The 13483-nt window shown below is 40.8% G+C and overlaps 1 protein-coding gene across 6 annotated transcripts in view; it reads right to left on the bottom strand.

Moving 5' to 3' along the window:
- MTR (5-methyltetrahydrofolate-homocysteine methyltransferase) overlaps positions 1 to 13483 on the bottom strand; it is a 126114-nt gene that overhangs the window by 65184 nt on the left and 47447 nt on the right. For all 6 annotated transcript variants that reach the window (XM_004021372.6, XM_042241150.2, XM_012105022.5 and 3 more), the window contains exon 15: positions 13157 to 13342. In XM_004021372.6, coding sequence (XP_004021421.2) covers positions 13157 to 13342 — 186 coding nt within the window. The remainder of the gene's footprint in view (positions 1 to 13156; positions 13343 to 13483) is intronic.

The following is a 13483-nucleotide window of genomic DNA, read 5'->3' as shown; positions in this document are numbered from 1 at the left end:
GGCTTCCCAGGTAGTGCTCCAAGCCCTAAAAATGAACTCTTTCCTTGCTTTTCAGATCTTTCTGGAATCCTACTGTCCTAGATTTTCCCTGCCTCATCAAGTCTTCCTTCCCCTTTCACCAAAACCTGTGAAAGACACTGAATCTTGCAAGGAGCTGGGTCCTCTACTGGCCCTTATATATCCTCAGTGCCCAGAGCCAGCACTTGGCAGATTGAAGAGGATTAAATATGAAAACCTTATTTGTCCTTTCTCCAGCAAACAGATAACATCAGAGAGAAAAATGAGTTACAGAAAAGAAGTTGCCCTGGATTAAGAATTGGGTAACTCACAATCAAAAATGGGCAAAAGATCTAAAGACATACCAATGGCCAAAAGACACACGAAAAGATGCCCAACATTGCTAACTATTAGAGAAATGGAAATAAAAATTTGCAAATCAAAATACCTATGATGAGGTATTACCTCACGTCAGTAAGAATCAGTTCAGTTCAGTCGCTTGGTCATGTCCGACTCTGCGACCCCACAAAGCACAGCACGCCAGGCCTCCCTGTCCATCACCAACTCCCGGAGTTTACCCAAACCCATGTAAATTGAGTCAGTGATACCATCCAATCATCTCATCCTCTGTTGTCCCCTTCTCCTCCTGCCCTCAATACTTCCCAGCATCAGAGTCTTTTCAAATGAGTCAGCTCTTCACATCAGGTGGCTGAAGTATTGGAGTTTCAGCTTTAGCATCAGTCCTTCCAATGAACACCAAGGACTGATCTCCTTTAGGATGGACTGGTTGGATCTCCTTGCAGTCCAAGGGATTCTCAAGAGTCTTCTCCAACAGCACAGTTCAAAGCATCAATTCTTCATCACTCAGCTTTCTTTATAGTCCAATGCTCACATCCATACATGACCACTGGAAAAACCATAGCCTTGACTGGACGGACCTTTGTTGGCAAAGTAATGTCTCTGCTTTTTAATATGCTGTCTAGGTTGGTCATACTTTCCTTCAAAAGAGTAAGCGTCTTTTAATTTATGGCTGCAATCACCATCTGCAGTGATTTTGGAGCCTCCAAAAATAAAGTCAACCACTGACTGACATCATCAGAATGGTCATCACCAAAAAGTCTACAATAACAAACGCTGCAAAGGTGTGGAGAAAGGGGAGCACAAACTGGTGCAGTCACTGTGGAAACTGGTATGGAGGTTCCGCAAAAAATTAAAAATAGAGCTACCACATGATTCACAATCCCACTCCTGGGCATACATCCAGAGTAAACCACACTTCAAAAAGACACTACTGGCAATTCGGACCAGATAATTCTTTGCTGTGGGGGGCAGCCCTGTGTTTTGTAGGGTTTTTAGCAGCATCCTTGCCCTCTCCTACTAGATGTCAGAAGGACATCCCCTCCCAACAACCCAGTCATGACAATAAACAAAAATTTGTCTAGACATTGCCAAGTGTCTCCTGGGGTGGCCAAATCACCCCGTTTGAGAACTATTGGTTTAAAAGAACCACCAGTGACATAGCAGGTAAGGAGATCAGAAAGCAGACTCATCTGAATGGTCCTTATCATGAGCCAATGTCTCTTCACAGCTTTTCTCTAGAAACAACAGAGAGAGGCTGTTAGCTAGAAAATCCTACTCCGCAAAGCCTAATACTATAGGCTGGATGAAGCAACACTATGTCTCAACAGGAGCAAATGAATCCACTCAAATCTCTCTCACACCAGATGCATTCCGGGCAACTGGGAGCCTCGGCATTGGAGGTATGCCAACTGAATGTCATGCTATTATTTCTGAAGGATAGGATGAACACCCCAGGCATGGAGGTAAGACCAAACATGGGTTGGAGGCCTATGCTCCTCATATTCCTACAACAAACTCTCACCTCTGAAGGCACACTGGACAAGTCTCCTTCCTACAAAGAATTTAAAATACAATCCATCTTATAAAGAAAGACTAAAGGAGAGAAATACTCAACCATACCATCTTAGCCAGAGAGGGGTGACCTCTCTATAGCCACTAAAAAGGAGTCTCTTGAAATGTGAAAATATACATCAGATTTTAACAAAGCTCAAAGAGTCTCAGAGCAGAAAACTTGAGAATCAGCTTCTTGGCTGGGGTGAACTACCTTTGGCAAAGTAAAAGTAAAGGTGATTTTGGTTTCCTACAACTACTGGTGCACATCCTACTGGAATATTCAACTCAAAACCAGTATCAACTTATCTGAATTTAATTAAAAAGCTGATGAAATAAAAATCTAAAAATTACTACCAAAGCAAAAATATTTATGAAAGGAAAAATAAACCAAAATCACAACAAGGAAACAACACAAATACATAGGAATGCTCTTGAGATTTCCTATTCAAGAAAAACTATAAAACTTGATTGAATAGTAACTGGAAAGACATATCATGTTCCTGAATGACTCCCAGATACAGATTCCTCATTATTTTCTAGATTGGGTGCTAAGTCACTTCAGTCGTGTCTGACTCTGCTTCCCCATGGACTGTAGCCTGCTAGGCTCCCCTGTCCATGTAATTCTCCAGGCACAAATACTGAAGTGGGCTGCCATGCCCTTCTCCATTTTCAAGATTAGGATTAGTTAATTTTAATCAATATCCTGATAGAGTTTTATTTCTCTATAAATTAGAAAATTATTTTCAAACCACTTTAACATAGGAAAATGTGTTGAATACAATGAATCTTTTATAGGACAATACTGATTATCTTTTCATATAATCAGTATACACATGTATAAGCAAAATATAGTCTATTCTATTATGTGCTAACTGTACTTCTAAGAAACCTACACAATCAAAAATTGTCATATAAAAATAATTATTTCAATCAGAAAAGGAGAATTCAATCTAGAAAGTGAGTAGTGATAGTTAATTTTCCCCACGGAAGTTTCTTACTATAGTTTATATATTATCACATAAGGAATTCCCTTAACCCTGGCAGTGGTTAAGAATCCACTTGCCTACGGAGGAGACACTCGTTTGATCCCTGGTCCAGGAAGATCCTACATGCTGCAGGGCAACTGAGCCTTTGTGCTGCAACTACTGAAGCCCAGAGACCCTAGAGCCTGTACTCTGCAATGAGTGAAGCCTCACCAATAAGAGGCCCTCCCACTGCAACTAGAGAGTAGCCCCACTGGTCACAACTAGAAAGCTGGTGCATAGCAATGAAGACCCAGCAGAGCCTAAAACAAATAAATAAAGTTATAAAAAATTTTAAATAAGTTGATTTAAACTACGAACATCGACCAAAAAAACACAGAAATGCCTCCTTATTTGCCTTCTAATCCAGAAGTCTCAAGGCCAGTTCTCTGTCATAGCTGGTCTTGACCTTGCTTTGACCTTGAGGTTGTCATCACAATATAGATCACAAGCATAAAGCAAAGATAGCCATCATGTGCCGGAACAACAGTGTGTGTGAATTCCTCTGCTTTATTTGGTTGCAACAGTGGTTTTCCATTTAAGAGAGCTTTCTACTTATAACGTGTGGTATCAGTCAAGCAAAGCAAATCTTGGTTCTTAACTGATTGTTACACTCAATAGCGTTGTAAACTCAATCGACAGAAGAAATGCCTTCACACCAAAATACCTGCATTGTTGGTTCCTGAAATTTTCAACTATATGAATTTTTTTGCTTTGCTCTTTATAATTTTTAATACCACAGTTCTTCAATGAACATGTAAGTCTATAATCATATAGAACAATATTTTTAATTAGGAAAAGCAGTTTTAAAAAAGGCACCTTTAATTTCACCATCTCACTCTAACAATTATTCTCCTTTACAACATCTTCCTCCAAACTTTACCAAACGGAGTTTTTATGTAGCTGTATATATGCAGTGTCTATACAACTATTGTTTTATGGTTTTATTTATGCTGCTCCACAATATTCATAATTAATATTTAAATACTCTGAATAATATTTCAACAGACTGATGTAACATAAGTTATCAGTATCTACCCAATTGGGCATTAAGGTTATTATATCTTCAATAAAAAGCTAGTGAAAAATCTCTGCATATACAGTATTCTTATGCTGTTAATGCTTTTATTGGGATAACTTCCCAGAAATGAGATCATTATCTCAAAGGGTATGAACATTTTTATGTCTTTAGGTATTACAGGGTCATTCAAAAGGACTATCCCTGGAGAAGGAAATGACAACCCGCTCCAGTTTCTCGCCTGGAATTGACAAGTCCATTGACAGAGGAGCCTGGCAGGCTGCAGTCCACAGAGTTACACGACTGAGCACACAGGCATGAGGGTAGAGTGAGAGGGGTTTGTAGTAATAAACTTGGTAGAACTTAAAAAAAAAAAAAGGACTATCTCAATTTATGCTATACTCTACAATGAACAAGACTTTCTCTTTACCACTGTTATACCAGCACAGATCTTGATTTTTAAGTATACTTTTGCTAACTTAGTAAGGACAAACCATTACCTTAATATTGCCCTAATGTGTACTTTTCTCATAACTCGCAAGTCAAAAAATTTCTTCTACATTTGCTTTTTATTTGTGGACACATTCAAATCTAAATTGGGAACGCTCGTTCTTAGCCAAGATCAAGTACTCTGCAGTGGAGATAACACAGGATTTGGAAGCCTGTATCAGTTTTCAAACCAGGCAGGCCAGGGATCCAAATGTGGCTCCGTTATGTCCCAGCCATTTGACCTTGGCTCACTGTAAAATAGGACGACAGCTACCCCACGTGGTTGCTATGAAGACTAAATGAGATAAACTCTGCTGGTGGTTTTCAGCCAGAATATTCAAGAGAATCACCACTAAGGCTGTAAAATTACTGAAGCCAGATCTTACCCCAGGCCAAATGAGTCAGAAACTCAAGGGGCAGAACCCAGGGCTACGTATGCTTTTTTAAAAGCACAGGCAGTGATTATCCTTCCCTGTGGGAACATTTCTGCTTTATACTCCAAGGAAAGCACCACATACACAAAGCACACAACACTCCACTCTCATTCTCAGAGTTCACCTTGCCTCCTGCTTCACTGAGAAAACAGAAGCACAGACTGCCCCCGCAGTCTCAGCTCTGCCTTCTCTGCTGCACTGTGAGCACGCTAACTCCCCCTCCCTGTGCAGACTGGCTGCCAGGCCTCTCAGGCCATGAGGTCATGGGCCCAGCAAGTGCCCCCTTCCTCTTGCACATCAATTCCTCCCCTTCTCTCTACCAGGTCATGCCCACCAGCTTACAAAACCATGTGGTCACATCATCTACCTTCAAACAGACACACACACACACATTCATTCTTATTCTCACATGCATCCCTGGTTTCCACTCTATTTCTGTTCCCCTTTATGGCAAAACTCCCCTCAAACGGTTTACATCTGCTGCCCCCCATTCTCTGCAAGATCATAAACTACTCTGTTTTCAAATCCAAGGGTAAATGCTTGTCTCTTCCTCCCTGATCTATGCACAGCTCACTATGCCCTTCGGAAAGCTTGTTCTTCACTTGGCTTCCAGGAGAACTCTCTCCTCTGGTTCCTCTTCTACCAGGGAGGCGTGTCCTTCCTAAGTCCTTCTGAAAGCATCCTCTCCTCTTCCTGACCATTAAGCACTGTGGCTCCAAGAGTCACTTGTTCCTAGGACCTCTTATCTACCATCGTTCCTTTGGTGAAGTCAGTCTCACTGCTTTAATTTTCATCAATGCACAAATAATTCCCAAGGAAGGGAATCTTATCTTCAAGCCAGACTTTGCCCAGGAAAACCAGACTCATCTACACAAGCACACACTTAACACACAAACATGTGTCCAAACACACACTTCTAGTCAACCCCATCTGAACAGGCTGTTCACCGTCCTTCTATCTCCCCTGCCCAGGCCAAAAAAAACCTAAAAATTTCCCAAACTCCTCCTCCTTTCATGGCTCACAACCTCCATGAAGGCAAATCCTACTGGCTCTATTTCAAAAATATATGAAGCAGATGAGTCCTCACATATTCTATTGCTCCCACCTTGGTCCCAATCACAATCAACTCTCATCTGAACTACAGCAACAACCTCCAATGGTTCTGCTTGGTCCCCGCAGACCCTTCTCCACAAAGAACCAGAGTGGTTTTCAAATACAACTAAGACCAGGTTCGCTCCTCTGCTCAGAACCCTTCCGTGGCTTCTCAGATCACTCAGGGGAAAAGTCCAAGTGTTAGCAGAGGTCTCTAAGACCCTACATGATTTGACCTGAAGGCTTTCTAACCTCATATCCTCTTCTGACCACCTCTTCTCCCCTCTGCTCTGGCTCTACCGGCCTCCCTGTGGTTTTCAAACATAACCAGCAGGAATCTATCTCAAGGCTCCCTCTTCCCTATATTTTTACATGTTTCCCTTGGTTCCCTTCAGCTTTCTGCTAAGATGTCACCTTATCCATGAGGCCATCTCCAACCACACTACATAAAAGAGCATCTCCCACCGTGGTATGCCTGTCACCCTCATTCTCTCCATATCCCTTCATTGTATTCAACACTACCCAATCCCAGGGATGGTGGGAGCCTGGTGGGCTGCCGTCTATGGGGTCATACAGAGTTGGACACGACTGAAGCGACTTAGCAGCAGCAGCAGGAGCGGTGTGTGCGTGTTATTTTTATGTTGTTTTTTCCCTTATTCCTTTTGCCCCCTAAGAATACAAATTGTGCACAGGAAGGGACTAGGTTTTGTTCCTTGCTAACTCCTCACAGCCTGGCATATACTAGGTGTTCAAGATACACTTGAAGGAATTAGAGAAGACATCTGCCTCCTTTAAACAGGCTGCTATATACATCTGAAGAAGAACATTTAGGTAACAAAAAAGAGCTCCTGGAAGAACATAAAATTCAAGAGAACATAAACACAAAACATAAAACTCAAGAGAAGATAAATGTAGATGTCAAAATCTCACAAATGTCAAAGTTGAAAAACTGGAGAGAAAAGGTAAAAAAAAATTGGGCAATCTTTCCAAAACATCCAGTTTCTGAATAATACACAGGCCACGAGAGGATAAACCATTCAAGGAAACTTCTTGCAACTGTGGCCATAAGTGTCCTGACTGAAGTGCCTACTGGGGGCTTAACACGATGAATGGCTCATGATCACGAGACTTCAGAAAACCATGGACACAGCAGATCCAAGAAACATCCAGAAAAAGGGTCAATGAACAAGCTTCATAAAAAGAATCAAGGGTTAGACAAGCACTAAGCTCACAAGTACCAACTGAAACTACAAGACAACGGATCAATGAGTTAAAAACACAGAGAAAATAATTTCAGGCTTGTACTCATATAATTTTCAATTAAGTATAAAAGTAGAATAAAGCCATTTTCAGACATATAAGGCTTCAAAAACGTTTACTTTCATGTCTTTCTTTAGCACTTCGCTAAATAAGAGATTAAACCAAGTATGAGGAAACTGAAATCTAAACGGCTATGAGAGAGGTGAAAAGAACTGTCAGGATGATGGGAGGGACACATCACAGTGACAGCTATGCAGTCAGGCTCCTGAGCAACCACTCCTGATTATGCCAGAAGTCTTGGAGGGAGAATTATTCAACAAATTAAAATGACAGTCTACTTAATGTGTCTGCATACATTGCATATTGGAAATTTACACAACTAGGGAATAGTTTGAAAATACATAACAACAAAATAAACACAAAGGTAACCTCACAAAAAACAAACAGGATTCAGGAAAGGAAAAGGAATCATAGTATACTACATGGCTCCACTTTTCCACTCAGTTCAGTTGCTCAATCGTGTCCAACTCTTTATGACCCCATGGACTGTAGCATGCCAGGCCTCCCTGTCCATCACCAACTCCCAGAGTTTACTCAAACCTATGTCCATTGATCGGTGATGCCATCCGCCATCTCATCCTCTGTCGTCCCTTTCTCCTCTTGCCTTCAATCTTTTCTAGCATCAGCGTCTTTTCAAATGAGTCAGCTCTTCCCATGAGGTGGCCAAAGTATTCGAGTTTCAGCTTCAACATCAGTCCTTCCAATGAACACCCAGGACTGATCTTTACAATGTACTAGTTGGATCTCCTTGCAGTCCAAGGGACTCTCAAGAGTATTCTCCAATATCACAGTTCAAAAGCATCAATTCTTTGGTGCTCACCTTTCTTTATAGTCCAACTCTCACATCCATACATGACTACTGGAAAAACCACTGCCTTGACTAGATGGACCTTTGTTGGCAAAGTAATGTCTCTGCTTATTTTTTTTTCTTTTGTCTCTGCTTTTTAAAATGCTCTCTAGGTTGGTCATAACTTTTCTTTTGAGGAGCAAGCATCTGTTAATTTCATGGCTGCAGTCACCATCTGCAGTGATTTTGAAGCCCCACAAAATAAAGTCTGCCACTGTTTCCCTATCTATTTGCCATGAAGTGATGGGACCAGATGCCATGATTTTACTGTTCTGAATGTTGAGTTTTAAGCCAGGTTTTTCACTCTCCTCTTTCACTTTCATCAAGAGGCTTTTTAGTTCCTCTTTACTTTCTGCCATAAGGGTGGTGTCATCTGCATATCTGAGGTGATTGATATTTCTCCTGGCAATCTTGATTCCAGCTTGTGTTTCTTCCAGTCCAGCATTTCTCATGATGTACTCTGCATAGAAGTTAAATAAGCAGGGTGACAATATACTGCCTTGACATATTCCTTTTCCTACTTGGAACCAGTCTCTTGTTCCATGTCCAGTTCTATCTGTTGCTTCCTGACCTGCATACAGATTTCTCATGAGGCAAGTTAGGTGGTCTGCTATTCCCATCTCTTTCAGAATTTTCCACAGTTTATTGTGATCCACACGGTTACAGGCTTTGGCATAGTCAATAAAGCAGAAGTACATGTTTTTCTGGAACTCTCCTGCTTTTTCGATGATCCAGCGGATGTTGGCCATTTGATCTCTGGTTCCTCTGCGTTTTCTAAAACCAGCTTGAACATCTGGAAGTTCACGGTTCACGTACTGCTGAAGCCTGGCTTGGAGAATATTGAGTATTACTTTACTAGCGTGTGAGATGAGTGCAACTGTGCGGTAGTTTGAGCATTCTTTGGCATTGCCTTTCTTTGGGATTGGAATGAAAGCTGAGCTTTTCCAGTCCTGTGGCCATTGCTGAGTTTTCCAAATGTGCTGGCATATTGAGTGCAGCACTTTCACAGCATCATCTTTTAGGATTTGAAATAGTTCAACTGGAATTCCATCACCTCCACTAGCTTTGTTCATAGTGATGTTTCCTAAGGCCCACTTGACTTCACATTCCACGATGTCTGGCGCTAGGTGAATGATCACACAACCGTGATTATCTGGGTTGTGAAGATCTCTTTTGTATACTTCTTCTGTGTATTCTTGTCACCTCTTCTTAATATCGTCTGCTTCTGTTAGGTCCATACAATTTCTCTCCTTTATTGAGCCCATCTGTGCATGAAATGTTCCCTTGGTATCTCTAATTTTCTTGAAGAGATCTCTAGTCTTTCCCATTCTATTGTTTTCTATTTCTTTGCCTTGATCGCTGAGGAAGGCTTTCTTATCTCTCCTTGCCATTCTTTGGATCTCTGCATTCAAATGCTTATATCTTTTCTTTTCTCCTTTGCTTTTTGCTTCTCTTCTTTTCACAGCTATTTGTAAGGCCTCCTCAGACAGCCATTTTGCTTTTTTGCATTTCTTTTTCTTGGGGATGGTCTTGCTCCGTCTCCTGTACAATGTCATGAATCTCCGACCATAGTTCATTAGATACTCTGTCTATCAGATCTAGTCCCTTAAATCTATTTCTCACTTCCACTGTATAATTGTAAGGGAATTTGATTTAGGTCATACCTGAATGGTCTAGTGGTTTTCCCTACTTTCTTCAATTTGTCTGAATTTGGCAATAAGGAGTTCATGATCTGAGCCACAGTCAGCTTCTAGTCTTGTTTTTGCTGACTGTATAGAGCTTCTCCATCTTTGGCTGCAAAGAATATAACCAATCTGATTTTGGTGTTGACCATCTGGTAATGTCCATGTGTGGAGTCTTCTCTTGTGTTGTTGGAAGAGAGTATTTGCTATGACCAGTGGGTTCTCCTGGCAGAACTCTATTAGCCTTTGCCCTGCTTCTTTCTGTACCCCAAGACCAAATTTGCCTTTACTCCAGGTGTTTCTTGACTTCCTACTTTTGCATTCCAGTCCCCTATAATGAAAAGGACATCTTTTTGAGTGTTAATTCTAGAATGTCTTGTAGGTCTTCATAGAACGGTTCAACTTCAGCTTCTTCAGCATTACTGGTTGGGGCATAGACTTGGATTATTGTGATACTGAATGGTTTGCCTTGGAAATGAACAGAGATCATTCTCTTTTTGGGGACTGCATCCAAGTACTGCATTTCAGACTCTTGTGGACTATGACGGCTACTCCATTTCTTTTAAGGGATTCTTGCCCACAGTAGTAGACATAATGGTCATCTGACTTAAATTCACCCATCCCAGTCCATTTTAGTTCACTGATTCCTAAATTGTCGACATTCACTCTTGCCATTTCCTGTTTGATCACTTCCAATTTGCCTTGATTCATGGACCTCACATTCCAAGTTCCTATGCAATATTGCTCTTTACAGCATCGGAGCTTGCTATCATCACCAGTCACATCCACAACTGGGTGCTGTTTTTGCTTTGGCTCTGTCTCTTCATTCTTTCTGGAGTTATTTCTCCACTGATCTCCGGTAGTATATTGGGTACCTACCAACCTGGGGAGTTCATCTTTCAGTGTCATATCTTTTTGCCTTTTCATACTATTCATGGGGTTCTCAAGGCAGGAATACTGAAGCGGTTTGCCATGCCCTTCTCCAGTTTTGTCAGAACTCTCCACCATGACCCATCCTTCTTGGGTGGCCCTACACAGCATGGCTCATGGTTTCACTGAGTTAGACAAGGCTGTGATCCATGTGATTAGATTGGTTAGTTTTCTGTGATTGTGGTTTTCAGTCTGTCTGCCCTCTGATGGAGAAGGATAAGAGGCTTATGAAAGCTTCCTGAGGGGATAGATTGACTGAGGGGGATACTGGGTCTTGTTCTGATGGGCAGTGCCATGCTCAGTAAATCTTTAATCTAATTTTCTGTTGATGGGTGGAGCTGTGTTCCCTCCCTGCTATTTACCTGGGGCCAAATTTACCTGCTATTTACCTGGGGTGGAGGTAATGAAGATAATGGTGACCTCCCTCAAAAGATCCCATGCATGTACTGCTATAGTCCATGCCCCCAACCCTGCAGCAGGCCACCACTGACCCACGCCTTCACTGGAGACTCCCGGACCCACCCCAGACACCCACAGGCAAGTCCAGGACAGTCTCCTGTGGGGTCACTGTTCCTTTCTCCTGGGTCCTGGTGCACAAGCTTCTGTTGTGCCCTCCAAGAGTCTATTTCCCAGTCCTGTGTAAGTTCTGGCAGCTCTAAGTACTTTTACACTACTTAATATGAGTGCCCCAAATAGTTACAACTGAAATTAACTATATTGGAAGGATGGGGGGATAAAAGCAAAGATACATGGAGAGGAGGTAGAGGATGATGAAAAAGTCAAGTTCTTAACCACTAGAACAGCAATAAATAATAACTAGAACTGGAATTTGAAGATGAGGAGGTAAATGATACAAGAATCAGTTACGTTGTAAGCAGTTATCTGGGGATCTTGAGGCTTAGGGCTTTTGTTTTTCATAAAATAATATATGTTTTATGTTTTCATAAAAAAAAATATGTCTCTAACTATCTACATAGTCAAACCTTTGGTAAAAAAATAAAAATTATGTCAACTGGCCTTACCACACTTAACTAGCAGCAGCAGATGACTTTTCAGAAGGAAAATTTAACAATGTATATAAAAAATGTCACATGAACACACTCTTTCACCTAGCCATTCCACTTTTACGAACTAAGAAAATCACTCTACAAGGGAAAATCAAATGTATAACTTAGGATATTCATTGGCTATTTTGTGTTTCTTTTTCTAAAAACCGCTGCTCATTTTCTTTGTTCATTCTTCCACTGAGTTGATAGGGGTATTTTACTCTCTGATTTATAGAAACTCTGCATATTAGGGGTATTAACCCACTGTTGTAACTCATGCTGCAAATAAAACCGTACCTTTTGTCATACAAAGTTTTATACTTTTATATAAATAGGTCTATAAGTTTTATTTCTGGCTTTCAAAATTCAGATAAATATTTTCCCATATATTCTTTGGACTTTTTTTTTTTTAAATTTAGACCTTTAATTGATGTATATTTTATTTTGGTATATGGTGGGAAATTGGGCTCAAGTTTTATTTTCTTCTAAAATCATAGCCAGTTATTCAACAGCATTTATTGAGTAATTCCTTTTTCAACTGATGTAGAGACTACTATATAGACAAATTTTCATATCTAGATAGATGTAAATAGATGTATACACACACATATATATACACAGACATATATACATACATATAGAGGCAGACCTTGTTTTATTGTTCTTCATAGACCCTGCATTGTTTTACAAACTGTAGGTATGTGGCAACCAAGCATTAAGCAAATCTATTGATACCACTTTTCCAAAAGCATTTGCTCACTTCATGTCTATGTCACATTTCGGTAATTCTCGCAATGTTTCAAACTTCTTTTTTATTATTCTACTTGTTGTGGTGATCTTTGATGCTACTACTATAACTCCCTAGAGGTTCAGATGATAGCAGTTTTTAGCAATAAAGTATTTCTAATTAAGGTAGGTACTATTTTTCTAGACAATCGATCTCTGGGTTGGGAAGATCCCCTGGAGAAGGGAATGGCAACCCACTCCAGTATTCTTGCCTGGGAAATCCATGGACAAACAAGCCTGGTGGGTTACAGTCCATTGGGTTGCAAAGAGTCAGACACGACTAAGCAACTAACACTTTCACTTTCAATGCTATTGCATACTTAATAGACTATAGTATAGTGTAAACATAATTTTTCCATGTACTAGGAAACCAAAAATTCATGTGACTGGCTTTCCTACGAGATGTGGTTTATTGCAGTGGCCTGGAATGGAACCCATGGCATCTCTAAGGTATGCCCATGTGTGTGTACACATATGTGTGGTACATATAGTATACACATCTGTTTTGGGCCCAGTTCTCTTCCACTGCTTTAAGCCACTGTGTAACACAGTGAAGCCAGATCAAAAGAAATTACTCACCTGTCCTTCTTCATCAAAAGCCATAACCACCACAGCAGCTCCAAACTTCTTAATCTTTCTGGCCTTCTCCAAGAAGTCATCCTCTCCCTCCTTCAGGCTGATGCTATTAACAATGCACTTCCCCTGGCAGCACTTCAACCCGGCTTCAATCACAGCAAAATTGGAAGAGTCGATGCACAAGGGCACCTGAGTACAGAAAGGCAAGACGATCATAGAAAGACAGCAAGTCACCACAAATCCCCTTCCAAGGACTCTCATATATTCCCTCTTTCTCCTTTAGGGAAACAATATACAATAACAGAGATAGGATTTTAATCTTATTCTTGT

This window comes from Ovis aries, chromosome 25, assembly GCF_016772045.2.
Source record: "Ovis aries strain OAR_USU_Benz2616 breed Rambouillet chromosome 25, ARS-UI_Ramb_v3.0, whole genome shotgun sequence".
Taxonomy (NCBI): Eukaryota; Metazoa; Chordata; class Mammalia; order Artiodactyla; family Bovidae; genus Ovis; species Ovis aries.
This window is presented reverse-complemented; position numbering and strand designations above follow the sequence as displayed.